We start from the raw sequence: 17040 nt of genomic DNA on the forward strand, positions 1-17040 counted from the left end.
AAGCAACTAGAGGGTAAATTTAATGATACTTTTAAGGAACAAATTAAATTTAAGGCGAATTATACCCGATCTTAGAAAATCAAACACCAACGCTATCCAGACAGGAAAAAGACTTCCTGAAAAACAGAACAAACATTACAAAAATAAATCGCACCTACAGTAACAGAACTGAGATTAATGGCATTCCTTAAGGGACAATTCTATCGCTGTCTTTTCAACATTTTTGTAAATGATTTCTCCAACCTACAATACGCATCACATCTATCACTACCCAGATGACAAACTACTCATATCCATGCACAAAACAGACTTCAGCATAATTACTGATTGATTCATGCGCAATTCTGTTGTAATAAACAGCAATAAATCTCAACTCATCATTAGAAACGCTCGGATGGCAACAGATCTCTTAGACATATCACTGAAGTATCATACGTCACATTGTCCAAAGAAAACTAAAACCTATCTTTGCCCTGCAGTCCAGAAAGTTACAAACACCGAATACTTATGTCTGCACTTTGATCACAATATGAGATGAAACAGACAAATTAATTGCATATACAAAAACTGCGGATATTGTTCTTTAAAATGCACTACTTACAAGACATAATATCTTCAAATACTAGGAAAATCATCTACAAATCTCTAGGCGAGTCTATAACTGATTTATCCAAAATTAAATTAAAATCATTGCTGATACTATATGTCTATGCATATGTAATATAAATGTATATGCAATGTAAATGTGTATGAATATATACGTAATTATATGCACAATCGTGGTCATGCACATGAATTTTTAGCTCTTTAAAATTCTTATTATACATATATGTTTATAAAAATTGAATGTACCAAATGTCTTAGTGAACAGAAAATGTAATATTTTATGGATGTATATAAATATGTATATAGTTGCTCCATACGCATGATGATGCTAATAATTATTATGTAGTATTATGCATATAACCTGTATCCATGTATGTACTTGTATACACATGCGTGCACATGTATATATTGTACATAGTATGTATGTATGAGCAATAAAAAATTTATTGAAAAAAATTATTATTATTATTATTTATTTTTCGGAAAGAATGCAGCAGTGTTTTAATCTCTCTCTCTCTCTCTCTCTCTCTCTCTCTCTCTCTCTCTCTTTCTCTCTCTCCCTTTTTTTTATTAAGCTTCAACAAGAAACACACAAAAGCGATAACAGTTTTGCTAGTTGTTTTGAATACAGTTAGGTTGGTGGACAAGAACGATCACAGAGATCTTTTCACATGATAACGTAGATTTAAATTTCTTTTCAATCATTCAGAGTTTTAGGCATTCAGAGAACCAAAAATAGTCATATTCATCAGTCAGAAATCCATCTTTCAGTTATTTTCCCCATTTCTGAAACAGTCCCATCCTTTGGCATCGACAGTTAGTTCCCCATAAATTACATCTGCACGAAGAATTGTAACAACAATCAGAGGGTCGTTGATCGCAACTTCCTCCACGTCGGATACAGCTCCTCCTATATCAGTTAAAAAACAAAACAACACTATAAATGTTTGTCATAAAAAAAACTTTATTTTATTTCAGTTTTAAACTATTAAATTTACATTTTATTTTTCACCCATATGTGAATTTGGGTTGAGATGAATAAAATTTCTCATTAAATTTAAATTTAAAGAGAAATAAAAGAGTGTCCAGAAGAGCGACTAATTTAACCAAGTTTCAGAAACCATTCTCAAAGAGATTTAATAAAAGGTTAGGTGTCATCATCTCGGTTTTAAGACAGAAAAATATATAATAGTAATAGACCTTGTAGCTTTTGTGAAGAAGGGGCATGTAGGATTCTCTTTTCGACTTGGTTTTCCATACTGGCTTGTATTTATTTATTTGGAGAAACCTATCAAATTCTTTTGTTTACTTTAGGACATGTAAAACTGTTTTTTTTTTTTTTTTTTTTTTCAGTTTGAGCTCAACAGTGTCCCGATTTAAACTCATGTGTAAAACATGCAGTTTTGTGCATTTTAATTTTAAATTATTATATAGATTTCTATGCATTTTATCGATCAAAATGCGCCGTATATTTTATCTATTTCAGTGCATGTAAACACTTGTATCGATAAAGTAACAACATCCTGTTTAGTTAAAGCTTCAGTCTTGCGCAAGTATTGTTACATTGTTTGGTATACTGGTGCGAGTGTTGTTGTTCTACTTTTGCAAATTAGTAATCCAGGGACTACACACCATACGACTATAAACTTTGAAGTCCGTTAGATATAGAACTAAAATATGCATTTTAAAGTCTAAGTCTCGGTCCGGATTTATTTCTCTGTAAGAAAATGCCTCTCTGTCTCGCTTTGCCGTGAAAGCTTGCAATGTGGGTTACTAAGAGTGTACAGGGCGAGGGACCTTACGATGCTTATTTATAGTTGTTCTCTTGGGGACAATAAAAAATTGTAGCCATGCCATTGGTAATAAGAAAGGACTTCATCCATATGTTCGTAACAATAAATGGCGAAGAAAATGTTTTATTTATTTATGTAGCAAAAGTAAGAAAATGTTGATACATTTTCTTACTTTTGGGATCACAAGTTTAGAGTAGTTTATTCATAGACGCCGCCTGGCGGAAACTCCTTAGTATAAATTCTACTTATATACTTATATCCTACTTATATCCTACTTAGTATAAATTCGGTAATGTAATTATAACAGATAAATCAAATCTCCAATACCAGCTTACAAAATTACAAGAAACCTGCAGAAATTATAATGATTATAAATTCAAATAAAACAAAGATAATGAAAATTGAAAGACACTCGGAAGTTATTCAGTTAACTCTTAATCAGGAAACCATCGAACAAGTTAATGCTTTTAATTACCTAGGAGTATATTTGACTTCGAATTGAAATGACAAAGCAACAATAAAACACAGATTCTCCATAGCATGGCCAAAGATAAATAAAGTTAATAAAGTCTGAAAAAACAACAAAATTCTTAAAACTCTAAAAATAAAATTATGCGAAAGTATAATACTGCCAACATCTTTATACGGAGCAGAACCCTAAACCTTAAAAAATAAACAGAGAAGAAATTGGCTTTCGAAAGGGTATACTTCAGGAAAATCACCTGGCATATAAGGGCACTATGGAGGGGTACAAGACCCAGGAGAAGACCAAAATTAACATGGCATAAAGTCCTTAGAACCGTATCGGACTTTCAAAGCTCTTGGCATATGAAAGAGTTTGCTTTGGACAGAAAACGGAGGAAGGCTCGTCCATGTGGGACTCAACCCTTCTTGAGGACGGAAGAGAAGAAGATAAATTCTATACAATGTTTTATTTATGTTTCAGCCATCTTACTGTAGATGTTGATTAGATTTTAACGATAAAGATGCGAACACAAATTGATAAGAAAATAACTATTCACTTAAATGCTAATATTTCGCTGGTATTATATCCAGCATCTTCAGAGCATACAAACAAAGTTTGTTACAGTAGCGAGACAACCGCAATCTGGTGTAACAGTGGGGTTAGCATGAGTAATTGTAGCGTGCAACACAAAGACGAAAGTCCTGATTAGGCGCCATCTACGTTATAAAAAAACAAAAAACAAAAAAAAAGGTAATTAATTCGGTCTTAGGATGACTGTCTCCCAAATCTTTGGTAGATTTATACAGCCACACTTGTTGAAGTTTGGAGTATGTTTCAGAGCTTCTGTTGATTCTAGGAACAACCTCTCTGACTTGTAAAAGCTTCTATGCAGTACTTTTGTTTTTTTAATTGATCCTGTGTGCAGGGGTATCAAAAACATGGTCTGCCAGACCCTACTTGACATAGCGAAAGTGCCGGATATATATATTTTGTGTTCACTGAGGCGGATGTCCACAGTTGAGTCTGTGTTGCACGCTACAATTACTCATACTAGTCCCACTGTTACACCGGATTGCGGTGGTCTCGCTACTGTAAGGAACTTTGTTTGTATGCTCTGAAGATGCTGGATATAATACCAGCAAAATATTAGCGTTTAAGTTAATAAATAGTTATTTTCTTATCAATGTTCGCATCTTTACCGTTAAAATCCAATCAACATGTGTGACGAACACATAACCCTTTCCACACGATATCACTGTAGAGTTTTGAGAAGCGTTTCTCGCATATTTTCATGAGCTTCTTCCCATCTGTGAAACTTAAACACACATCCTTGTTATATTCCCATGATTTTTCGACTATTTTTCTTAAAACGCAAATCTATTCCTAACATACCTATTTGCTACGAACCCAAATTATTCTTCCTCTAGTTTCTCTATCACAATTTTCTTAGCCTTGCTCAAAGCATGAGTGCATAAATCTTAACTAGAAGACTTCGTCGGATTACTCTTCTGTGATTCAATTTTATATCTTTTTTATTGATGAGAACCATAAGAACTCTACTCCAATCATTGTGAATTCGATTTTCTTAGCAGGCCTTCTGAATTATGCAGTGCAACAACTGCAGTACTCCTACACCTACAAACATGAACATTTCTTGTTGAGTATTATCTAATTCAACTGCCTTTCTATGTCAGAGATTTCTGATATTTTTTCTACTTCGAATATTGAAATTTAGTAATGAATATTCTGGATATTTTCTATTATGTTTTGTCCATTAAATGTTATCAAAACTCTTTTCAAGTAATTAGTCCAAACTATCTTCCATTTATAAGTCAACTTTATTCCTTGCAATTCCTGTAACTGTACACTTCCATTTCTCTGGTTTCTCAATTGCTCAAGAACTTAAAATTTGCTACATTCATTATATTTGTCTCCGATATATATTCTTCCCAGTGCTCCCTTAGCTTTTCTTTGAATACTTTTAGACACTGTTTATCTTCCTTCGGTTTCCCCCCCCCCCCCCTGTAAGGGAACATGCTCTAACTTACTTGACAAGAACTTTCAGTATCATTTCTTCTTTTCATTTGCAGACTCTTCAACTTCTTCTGTCCACCAAAAAGTTTCGATATTTCTGTCTTTCTTTCCAGACAACCTTAATACATGGAGGAATCAATCATTTCTGTTTTCAGATTCTCTGATTACATCTCTGTGGTTTGATTCTTGTTTCGAAATGTTTCATTTCCCCCAGTAATATTTGCATATTTGAGTATGCAGTTCACCTCTGAAACTCACTTCCTGTTTCGAATCCTGTTGTACTCTTGTGTTCTGAACAAGACAAAATATCACTATCAACAACAACACGATCAATACGACTTTTCTAATTTCTTTCTTTTTCCTCTCTTTCTTTTTTTCTACAAATGAAATAACACCACCTCCATGTTAGGAGGTGGTGTTATTTCATTTGTAGCTTTGCGCGTCTCTTCAAATATTCCCAAATCATTTCTTATGTCTGGCATTCATTTCCTAGTCCGCTGTTTATTTCGACAACAACCATCTTTTCCTTACTCTTTATGTCATCTGCCCATAATGACTCGAAAAACTGTAGAAAATTTCTTTCTTAGTTCTTTCTTGCGCACGAAGATACTTCATGCGCAAACTTTGTTTGCTTACGCTTGGGTAAGAAATTGAAACAAGAATATAATTTTTGTCCAGTATAATTTACTTTGCAACCAAGAGGAAAACCTTCTGCAATCTCCTTTTATCTAAAGTATTTTAATTACTTGTTGATATACCATTTTGCTACTTGTATATGAAACCTGCATTGACTTAAGCTACGTGTTTTCCTGGGATTAACTTACAGTTTAAGAACAGTTCTTCGAGGGAAAATTCGCTGAAAATTAATCACCAGAAAATTAATTCTTCATTCGACAGAAATATCAAAGAAAACTCTTCGCTAGAAAATTAATCGAAGGAAAAAATTCTTCTCAAGAAAATTCTTTACGGTGATTATTTTTCGCGAACTGATTCTTCTTCTCTATATCAATTTTAAGGCTGATATCGAAATTATTATTATTATTATTATTATTATTATTATTATTATTATTATTATTATTATTATTATCTCTAGACTCTGCTGAAGCTGTATATAATAATCTTAAACTTGCATTTAACAAAATATAACAAAGCATTAACAAAAATAAAAATACGCCCCCAAACGAAATAAAATCCATGGATAACAGACAACATACTAACACACATACAAAGAAAAGATGCCCTATGGAAACAACTTAAGAAGTCGCCAAACAATATAGCTTTAAAAGCTGAATACAAAAGAAAACGGAATCTCCTAACAACCCAGATTAGAACGGCAAAAAGAAACTATTACAGCAACAAATTAACAACAGCGCAGAATGACATAAAGGAAACCTGGCACCTGATTAATGAAATGCTGGACAATATACACAGAACCACTCCTTCAGAAACAATAAAACACAGCTTTTCCTGCGACCCCAAATCCTTCAAACAGTTGGCAAACAACTTTAATCAGCACTTCGTGAACTCTGTCCAAAAGCTACAAGAAACAACCTTTCCTCACACAAACAAACATTCTCCACTAGGTCCACGAGCAACCCAGTCGATGTGGTTCCCCACAGTAACAAAAGAAGAACTATCACTGGCAACTCAACAAATTAATCCTAACAAAGGACCGGGGATAGACGGAATCAGACCAAAAGACATCAAGAAACACTCAACCGACCTACTTCCAGTTATACAAAAACTGTTAAATAAAATCTTCGAAACGGGACACATACCTGAAACACTGAAGACTGCATTAATCACACCCATACACAAACAGGGAAAAAGAAACATAATAAGTAATTACAGACCTATCGTCACGCTGCCTGTAATCAACCAAATCATGGAGCGCATTGTACATCAGAAACTCTCCACATACGTTGAAAAATTTCAAATCATACCCAAAACACAATATGGCTTTCAAAAAAAATAAAGGAACAGCAACACTCCTGGAAGATTTCACAGATCTAATAAACGCTGCATTGGATAAAAACAGAATAACATTAGTGGTCTTCATTGACCTAACAAAAGCATTTAACACACTAATACATAAAACCTTGTTAACGAAACTTACCCATATTGGAATTGGAGGTCGTCTACTCCAGTGGTTTAAAGCATACACGAAAAAGAGAAAGCACATCACACGTACAGGATCAGCACACAGCAAAGAGGTACACGTAACCTGTGGAGTACCGCAAGGAGCTGTCCTATCTCCCATTCTATTTAACATATACACACACGACATAAGCCAACTCCCCCTAAAAGTAAAATCTTCCAGTATGCAGACGACACGGCCATAGTATCCATTCACAACAATGCAAATATCGCTTACAAAAATATGCAACACGACATCAATCAAATCACTAACTGGTTAACCGAAAATGGCATATATATAAACCCCTGGAAAAACAAAGCTAATGATATTCAAAAACCCCCAAACCCTGCCCATAGAAACTAAATATCTCACTATCAAACATTCATCCTCCTATACACAAAGTGCAGAACCTAAAATCACAACCATCACACAGGTGAAAACAACACGCTATCTTGGACTTCACTTCGATGCTGATCAAAGTTGGAATAGCCATAGAAACTACCTACATACCAAGCTTAGGATAATAGCAAGCAAACTATACAGATTAAAAGACATTGCCCCAACCTACATAAAAATACTAATCTATAAAGCATTATGTGAAAACATTTTAAGATATGCAATCACATCATACGCATTCTGCGCAGACCACAGACTTAACAGGCCACAATGGTTGCAAGATAAAATGATAAAACTGATATTCTGGGAACAACCCACTCTTATGCAGGAAGCACGGACAAAACACAAAATATTTAAGGTGAAACACTTACGCCACTACACAGTCATGTTAAAACACTACTACAGCCCAACATATAGAGTAACCAGAACAACATATCAAATAACAAGACCACAGTTAACAAACTACATAACATATAAGTACAACAATCACCACGGCAAAGCCACCCGAAACTTCTACGTACCTGACATGATAAACAAACTGCCGTTCGAAAACAGAAACCTAGGAACATACAGAGAGCTGAAACAGGCACTATATAAATATTATAGCGAGAATGAAAATTAGAGCAATTCCTGTCTCTCTCCCCCACCATATCCCCCACCACACATGCACACACACACACACAAACCTATGACAACCCCCCTCTCAAAAACTATCACTACAAGAACACAAAGAAACAAACACACCACGTCTAAATCCAACCCTATTTGCACACACAAAAAAAAGTTAAACAGTAATAGCAGTCGAAGTCTTTCAAGCACATACCAACAAACAGTAAAATCAACACCTGGCTTGTGACCAGTATAGGAACACAACCATGAAACCACCACCCTCTGTCATCTATTATTTTCCTCAGATAAGCTCTGCTAAGCTTCGAGGAAGAAAATTACTAACTTGCAAGAATCTGTTATACACACTTGTAATGCGTTATAAATATTATATATATATATATAATTACTACAGCAACTATGTATGCAATTCATCTGAGACATAAAAAAAAATAATGATAATAATAAATAAATGAATAAAATAAATAAATTATTATTATTATTATTATGTATATTCTAAAATCAAAAATTCTGTATAATCCTTATAGTAATTACTGTAAATATTATTATTGTATGTAACTTATACTGAGACATAATAAATTGTTTTTTTTTAAAAAATTATTACTATTATACTCAAGATAACTATTGTATATATGTATGTGTAAATATTTTAGCAGTGAACAAAAATATTGTTTATTTAAAAAAAATTATTATAATTTAAAAATATTAATAACTCGCCAGTATTTGTTATTCACAATTTTAATGCATTATAAATATTATGTATATATATATATATATATAAAACTATTGTTGTATCTATGTATGTAATTTATCTGAGACAATAAAATGTTTAAAAAAAAAAAAAATTAACAAACGTCCATGGAGAAGTCAAGTGACTGATCGCGGAGGTCCCTTTGCATATGTAAAACAAATGCAAAGCAAGAAATATTTTAGAAAAAGATATATTTCTTTTTGTATTATTGTTTATCTGCTTAGATTTAATTTAGTTTTTTTAATAATATTTTTATGGTGTATAAAGCGAAATTAATATGTTGTATTTTATTTATCGACGGGTTCTCTAATTTTTGCTTATTTCTTAAAATGTTGACCATTTTTTCTTACTTAGTACAATTTTATTACTTAAATACTTTGTATCGGAGGGATATTAGTTTTACAAAACTAGCATAGGGTGGTTAGGGAGTAAGGGAACCAAATTTAAGACTGTTCATTTTTTTTAACCCTTACTTATGACATTCATCCAGATATATTTTTAAACTAATTCGAAAGATGAAAGGTTTTCAATTACAGGATACGCTTATATTTTGGAATTAACTTCACTTTTTCTGCATTGTAAAAGAGATTTTAAAGGGGCTGTTATTGTTTTACAGAGCTAGTTTAAGGGTATACGCGCACCTTTGAGTAATTATATTAATGAAAATGACGGTAAACTTACATAAATCATTTCTTGATGTAAATCGGCTTATGCAAAATCCCCATCTACGGCTGAGCTACTAGTCTTCACTTTATTTCCAAATATTAGTTTTCGAAAATAAGTTGAAACGAGAAAAATATTAAAACTGATATTTGATAAATGTCTTCTTGACTGAAAAGCGAGGAAAAAAAAAAAAAGTAGAGGAGCATGTTTCCAAAGTGAGAGGCATGCACCTAGCGAGAAAGGCTCCTCCTGATTAGAGACGCTTTCGACATATCGTAAAAAGATTCGGCGCATCGTCAGTAATTATGGAAATGATTTACGACAACTTGCACATTTTTAAGATTGTTAATTATTGCTTTTTTCATTATGTTTTATTTTCCTTTTGAAATGCACTCTGACTATAAAGTCACGTATAAACATGCGACTTGATTTTAAAATTTTCAATTCTAATTTTTGTATATGTGCCTTTTAAGTTATTCTTATCTATCATTTCATCATTTATCGTCATAATTATAATTTTTTATTAAATTAAATACTTACGGGCTTACCATTTTTTTTTAATGAAAAACATGCCAGTGAATTTTTCTGCGATGAATTATTGGTGAAGAAGTTTCCGCGAAGAGTCGTGTGGGCACGAACTGATAAGCTTTTTTTTCCTTGCTCGAGTTAGTTTTTTAAAGTAATGGCAATTTTGCACAAAGCTCTACAGATAATCATCTTTATACACTAATCAATGAAATATCAGGTAGCAAGTTTTATATAAAAGCAACTATTTTTACTGGTGGTGTAAAATTGTTTCTATATCACAGGATTCTTTTAGTACTATGATTGAACTTTCCTATAACTATTTCTTATAACTAAACGTAAAGCTTTTAATTTTTTTTTTCTGTGATAAGGGTGTCAATTCCCTGAAATGTGCGAACTCTAGTAATTGAAATTTCAGCAAGTGAAGAGGCGAGAAAGTGACTTAGGTTTTAAAATAGATAGTAGGGGCTTATAAGATACTGCTTCATGCGGGGAAGGAAAAATACTTGGTTGTATTTAAAGATGTGGAAACCAGGTATAAATATAATCGAGGTTTTACATTCCGGGGGGGGGACATTAATTCCTGTAATAGTAGGATATCAAGTGAGAACAATGAAAATCGAGAGATTTTCAAGGGAATACAATATGTAGAAAGCAGCGAAAAAATCCTTATCCAGTCATTTTCAAAATGGGGTAAAATCAGTAATCCCTTGGGCGGCAAATGCCTCAAAGTTAAATGTTTCAGCTGTGTAGAAATCTGAAATATAACTAGAAGCGTTCCCAGATCTTCCATTTCAGTCTAGCAATGAGGCACTTGCAAAACTATACTAAGCAAAATCACAAAAAAGTGCGCGACAGCATCGATGGTTCTCAATACTTTGTTGACTTTACTGGCGACGAGAGTACCAGTAAATGTCATCAATTTATGTTCCTATCCATAACTGATGTTACTGTATGAAACAGCGCAAGTTTCGTATCAATTTTTCTGAGTTATAGGGTTAACAACCCAAATTTCTTCAAAAAAAAAAAGAAAAAGAAAAAAGAATCTCACCTAACCGCGTCAGTGATCAACTAACTCTAAACTGGGTTAGAAAAAAGTTCGCTTGTTGGTCAGTGATCTGCTTTCTGTGGTTTGATTTTAGTCATCGACTGAGGGGAGGTTTGTTTTCATTTTTCAATATGTATACCGTAAATAATATTACGGAGGATGACGCAAAAAGTACTTGTATAAATACAGGTATGATGCAGTAAAAGTCATATTTTTTTAAAGTGTTGTTTTAATTCTTTTAGATAATCATCTAAATGTATCTTTTTGACACAGGGAACTATCTCTTATGCGGTAATTAATGGCAGTATTGGTATATCATATAAGTTTTTGAGTTCGTCTTTTAGTCATTCTTTGTGTGTTCCAATAATAAAGTTGTTTTTTTCGTATAAAGCTGTTGCTTTATACTTAAAAAAATATTTATTATTTTTATTTTTAAAGCAACAGTTTTATACTGATTATTTTGTAATATTATTTCTAAAGTTCGTTGTCAGGTTCGATGGATGCATTCGTACATAAAGGAGATGTAGAATTTACAGCGTAGACACTCTAGAAACAGCTCTTCATTATGGTTCAGTATTATTTTCTGTCTATACAAGACATTATAGCAAATGCTGTTTGTAGAAAATGCCACGCATATCTCATTATATTTTACCGATGGCTATGATACTCGCACCATTTTTTCGAGAGTGAATTAGCAAAATTTATGTTATCTTATCTTCTCACCAAAGAAGGGATAGACTGCATCTCTTAACACACCAAGGAGAGTATAAAACGTCTGTAAGTCAGCCTATTTTGGAAATACTGTGTATATATTTTGTTGCGAGTTAGTACTGTCAATAACAAGAACAGCTCCTCTTCGGATTTTTAAATAAAGAAGAGAACGTGTTTGTTTATTTTGGATTTATGACGGAAGCAACTAAGGCTATGAGACCAGTGTTTCATAACTAAATACATGCGCTCTTGTTGCGGGTTTTCTTGTTTTGCGGGAGGAAAAACACTACCGCCTCCAATCTAGGTTAACTTATCTTTAACTGAAAAACAGTAAAGGTTTTTTGTATCCTAGACCGGATTCGGACCAATGCTTTTCAATCAAAAGGGCATTCAATACCGACTGAATTACCGAGGAGAGAAGAGAGAGCATTTAATGCTATTGAAAGTTTAAGAAGGATTATGGTTTTCGTGTTGGACACTTTTTTGTTTAATTTCATTTATATTCATTGTTATTTTAATGTAAATCACATCCACCAAAGTCTGCTAGACTATAGTACATTAGTATAAGTACTAGGCTGCTAAAAAGTTAAATGCTGTGGAAACTTTGTTCTCGAGACCATTTGAAGCCACTTCAGGCCTTCGATAAGCAGGATCGTAGTCTCACTCGGATCTCTGATATTCATGTATTATATGAAGATCACCTAAAGACATTACCATTACAATACAATAACGTCCTTCGTTATAAAGCATTACGTGTCATGTCGCTCCATTCCATGATAGAATCTGTTTAATCACAAGTTTTTTTTGTTTTTAGTTATTATTATTATTATTACGGGACACCTCCAGGGAGTCCAAAGACTCATTGAGAGAGGGCACCTACTCTACAACTTCACCACTCAATCCACAAAGTAAAACGAACCGCAACTACACCAGCGCCATCTACTGCCCACCAACACCACTAGTATTTTCAGAGAAAATCACAAACATCCATTCCCACGGCGGGATTCGAACCAGCAGACTTCTGGATGGAGAGCAGATACGCTAACTACTCGGCAACAAACAAAAAAAAAAAAACATCGACGAGGATGGGATTCGAACCCACGCGGGGAAACCCCAATGGATTAGCAGTCCATCGCCTTAACCACTCGGCCACCTCGTCTCATCGAAATCAATGCATCATAATTCATTATTTTAATAATGTAATTTCATCTCTTCACAGAGGTTTTAAAGTGATTTAATGAGTATAAATTTTGCCACAATGACATAATTTCAATGGACGTATTCATTTTAGAAAAATGCATGTGAATTGGTATGAGTTCTACATATTTTATATGATTTTAATAGTATACCAATATAATAGTCTATTGATAAATTGAGTTTAGAACACTAAATTTTCAAATGCTAAGTGATGCAACAGAGGCGTGTAAAGAATGAATATTATCAGTTCAAAAGCCATTCAATCTTACTCTGCCGTTTCTACATAAAGTCTTACTTACTACATAAATACTTAAATAATGCTGAAATGCTTATTACTAATAAGATCCTTATTATTATTATTATTATTATAATTATTATTATTGGGAAAATTTCTCCCATAGGAAAAGGCAATGTTCACAAATTAATTTAGCAACAGATAAAAACTCCTTTATATTCTTGCATAGAGAGATTACGCATTCTCAAAGGGAATTCTCAAAAAATTGATATTTTACAGAAATATAGTATTTCATAAAAAAAAGTTACTAATTACTTGTATTCTCATATTTCTTCTTTTATTTATTCAAATTTCATCCACAAAATATTAGAAGCCTATGGGCTAAGGTTTCAATAATATTGAAATTCACAGATATTTGGAAAAGTGTGTTTTTGGGAGACTTGTTGAAAGATCGGAAGGTAAGTACGCTACGAGATTGGCAGATGTTCCCATAATTAAATTGTATTCGTCTAATTTGCGTTATATACACATATTTACATGTCGTCATACTTTTATCACTATTACATCTTGCACCTATCCAGTATTTTATCACATGACATACACAATAGTAATAATGCATTACAGTTGTGCATAATATTCTCTCTCTCTCCTCTCTCTCTCTCTCTCTCACACACACACACACACACACGTATACCCAACCTATTCCCAAAAAGGAAGATATAACTCAGCCATCAAACTGTGGTCTCATACAATGGATAAAGTCATCTTCACAACCTAGAGGCTCGCCAATTAGTTAGTGATTAGCAGTATGGATTCCGCTTCTTTTATTACAAAGCATATCTTCAAAGCCAGCCTTACCCACTACTGAATATATGCTATGGAAAGGTTTGGAGAAATTTGTGTGTTGCCTAATTTCCCGGACATATCAATCAGATCTTGTAGAGAGGTCTTCTTACTAAGTTACAACATTATAGTCTGACTTCTTCCTTTTGTGAATTAATAGATGGTAGATGGCAACTGATGGCGTGTCATAGATGGTTTACTCTTTTCGTATGTCGCACTTTTCTCCTCATATGAATTTATCTTGCTATTACGCCTGGAACGTCTATCAGCTTTGCTAATAACGGTGCACTTTCTCTAACCAGGTATCTTAAACGTTGATCTCCTTCTCTTGTACAGTGATGATAACCTAGTGAATTTCAATTATAATAAAACACAGTCATGTCTTATTTATGGAAGCGAGACCTTAGTTTTTTCTCTCTCTCCAATACTTTTTATAATATTCAGTTCTCTAATCAAGATCGGAAATCTCTTCTTGCGCGGATTCACACATTTAGTCTTTTCCAGCATAAATACATCCGTCCGTAACCACCTCAGTCTACTAAAAATGTGTTCTCTTTTCTTCAATGCACCATTTCTGTACAACTCTTAATACTAAATAAATCCCAAATCAGCATATTTTAGCATAGCTTCTTATTTTTCTCAATGCATTTTTGCAAAAATCTTCCCGAGAATCGTTAAGGCTGTCCAGAAGAGGGCAACACTTTATAGATGTTGACTTCCGCAGACTTCCTCTTTGAGCTTTCTCATGGACGGTCGGTTTTTACAGTCTTTTCTATAGATATCCTTAACTCACTAATTAATTGTGTGTATCTCTTTCCTTCGGAACAGCCTTCCGTACAACTCACTACTGCAGCAGAAGAAAGAAAGAAGAAACCAAGATATTCTTCCCAACTACTTCGCTCATCGGAGAGCAAAAGGACTTCCAGAAAGATATTTTTAGCACTTAATATATGTTTATATAGAAGTAAACTACAAAGCATGAATTTGCACACACATCAGGTTTCCTACGACAAGCCCTAATGCACTTCCCGAATAATGAAGCCATAAACAACTTGCTGGAGATCATTAATGTAAATATAAATGGAATCATGCATGCCTTCTACGTATCTGTCTCGTCTCAGTGTTTTTATTGCCAAGAAGTAATGATATAAGGAAGAACTGTCCTTATACTTTCGGTGTGACATCAACAGATACTTCAACCCAGAGAACAGCCATCAGAAACAGACATGCTGCGCAAGGCAACGTTTTTTTCTTGTAATTTTTCTTGTAAGAAAAATCAAAGTGTGAAAAAAAAAACCCACCTCGAATGCTGACTTATAAACCTGAAACACAAAATCATGTACCGGAAAAGTATGACTGCACGATGAAGGCCTTTCATCTGAAGGAAAAGCAGGTCTGGCTATCAATGAAACTTCATAACATAATCTACCTGGCTGACTGCTTGTGAATATCGGGAAAGAGGAATTACTGAAACGCAACAATTAAACTCACGGGCTTAGAGCTCTAGAAGACTCAGAACTACAGCGGGTAAATAGTCCTGTGTTTAGTACAGCCTCACTTAACTTCATCAACTAAGGAAACTCAAAGGTTCCAGGTAATGAGAAAGAAATAATTCCTGTATATGACGGTCTAGAAGATGAAAAAAGTCTGAAGGCACATTAAACACTAATTCAAGAATGGTTATCCAAGCAAGAAACAACAGAAACGATGAAATCATGGTAACCAACCTGACATCATAACACTCTAAACGTTGACACAAATTTAATCATAAGATAGGTAAATAGAACAAATGATCATCCGACAACTCAAACAACTGCTCCAGCACCTCCCTGAAGAAAGCCTTGAATATCAATCCGCCCTCCAAGCCATACAAACAAGCACAATTAGAATTGCTTGCCAAAACTGCACTACTTAGATCATGGCACATAAATATAAACATCTCAGAGGCACCCATGGGAAAAAGTACGCCAGGCAGCAGCATCTCGGCTACCAGAATTCAGGGCAGTAGCGTTACAATGAAAGTGAAAGTGAAAGGAAGCTGTTTGAGACCTCATCGGTCTTCGATTAACTAGTTTGAGCATTTTAAATAACGAAAACTTGATCAAGAAAGAGCCTTTGACAAAAAACTTTCAAAGGATAAAGCAAGGATGCCCGCTCTCTGTACAATTGTACATGTTAGCCATTGAGCTAATCTTCACAAAAAATGCATAAATACTCTGTTCTGTAAACAAACCCACATACAAGACTTTCAGTTGAAGATCAGTATCCTAATATATGCTGATGACGTCAGAATCGTATACGCGACGAGGTAGAAATGAAAGCAATCCACACAACACGCAGACTATATGCACAAGCCTCTTGTGGAATATTAAACTCGCGGAAAACCATTCGCTTGTGAGCAGGCACATGAAAATCCAGAACTGGCACTCCTATCAAATGCAGGTGGTCAAGCGAAGGACAAAAGTACTTAGGGTTCTACTTCGGTACACCAAAATTTATAACATGCTCAACTGAACACAGTTGAAAAGCCATTTCAAAAACGAGATAGCTGTGTAGCTCAATTCAACGCTACATTGGAATCCAGTGTGTGCCATCTTTTAAAATGGAGAGGAGAAGATAATAAACTTTCTTATATAGACAAGAAGCCAATAAGAACTGCAGTGCACCCTCCTTATCGAGAGAGAGAGAGAGAGAGAGAGAGAGAGAGAGAGAAATTTATCCTTCCTGTCCTCTTTACTGGCAGTTACTATTTCATAATTCAAATTCTATGTTAATCTTTTTAATGCGTAATTTAAAAAAATGTAAATAGTTTGTTGGGTCTATTAGATTTGGAGTATTAGATTTAAAAATAATAAACATTTTTTAGTGGTTACCGTTTATAATTAACTATTTTATGGAGCCAACAGATAACGGACCATAGGACAAACTGAACAGACGTCTAAATACGTATTTTATTTTTATTACTGGTGATTCTTGGGCGAAGAAAGTTTCTTTTCCAACTATCTAAG

General features: G+C 34.0%; 1 protein-coding gene and 1 non-coding gene across 2 annotated transcripts in view; both read right to left on the reverse strand.

Annotated features, from left to right (window-relative positions):
* Positions 1-1062: 1062 nt before the first annotated feature.
* LOC150097996 (xibalbin-1-like) overlaps positions 1063-17040 on the reverse strand; it is a 69787-nt gene continuing 53809 nt past the window's right edge. Inside the window, exon 4 of the mRNA XM_090406373.1 lies at positions 1063-1516. Within this exon, the coding sequence (XP_090262499.1) occupies positions 1378-1516 (139 nt within the window). The 3' untranslated portion in view covers positions 1063-1377. The remainder of the gene's footprint in view (positions 1517-17040) is intronic.
* TRNAS-GCU (transfer RNA serine (anticodon GCU)) lies at positions 12835-12916 on the reverse strand. The gene has a single exon. It is a non-coding gene; the product is annotated as a tRNA-Ser (tRNA).

Source organism: Typopeltis vanoorti, chromosome 16 (genome assembly GCF_054136105.1).
Source record: "Typopeltis vanoorti isolate ZY-2024b chromosome 16, IOZ_Tvanoo_1.0, whole genome shotgun sequence".
NCBI classification, from domain to species: Eukaryota; Metazoa; Arthropoda; class Arachnida; order Uropygi; family Thelyphonidae; genus Typopeltis; species Typopeltis vanoorti.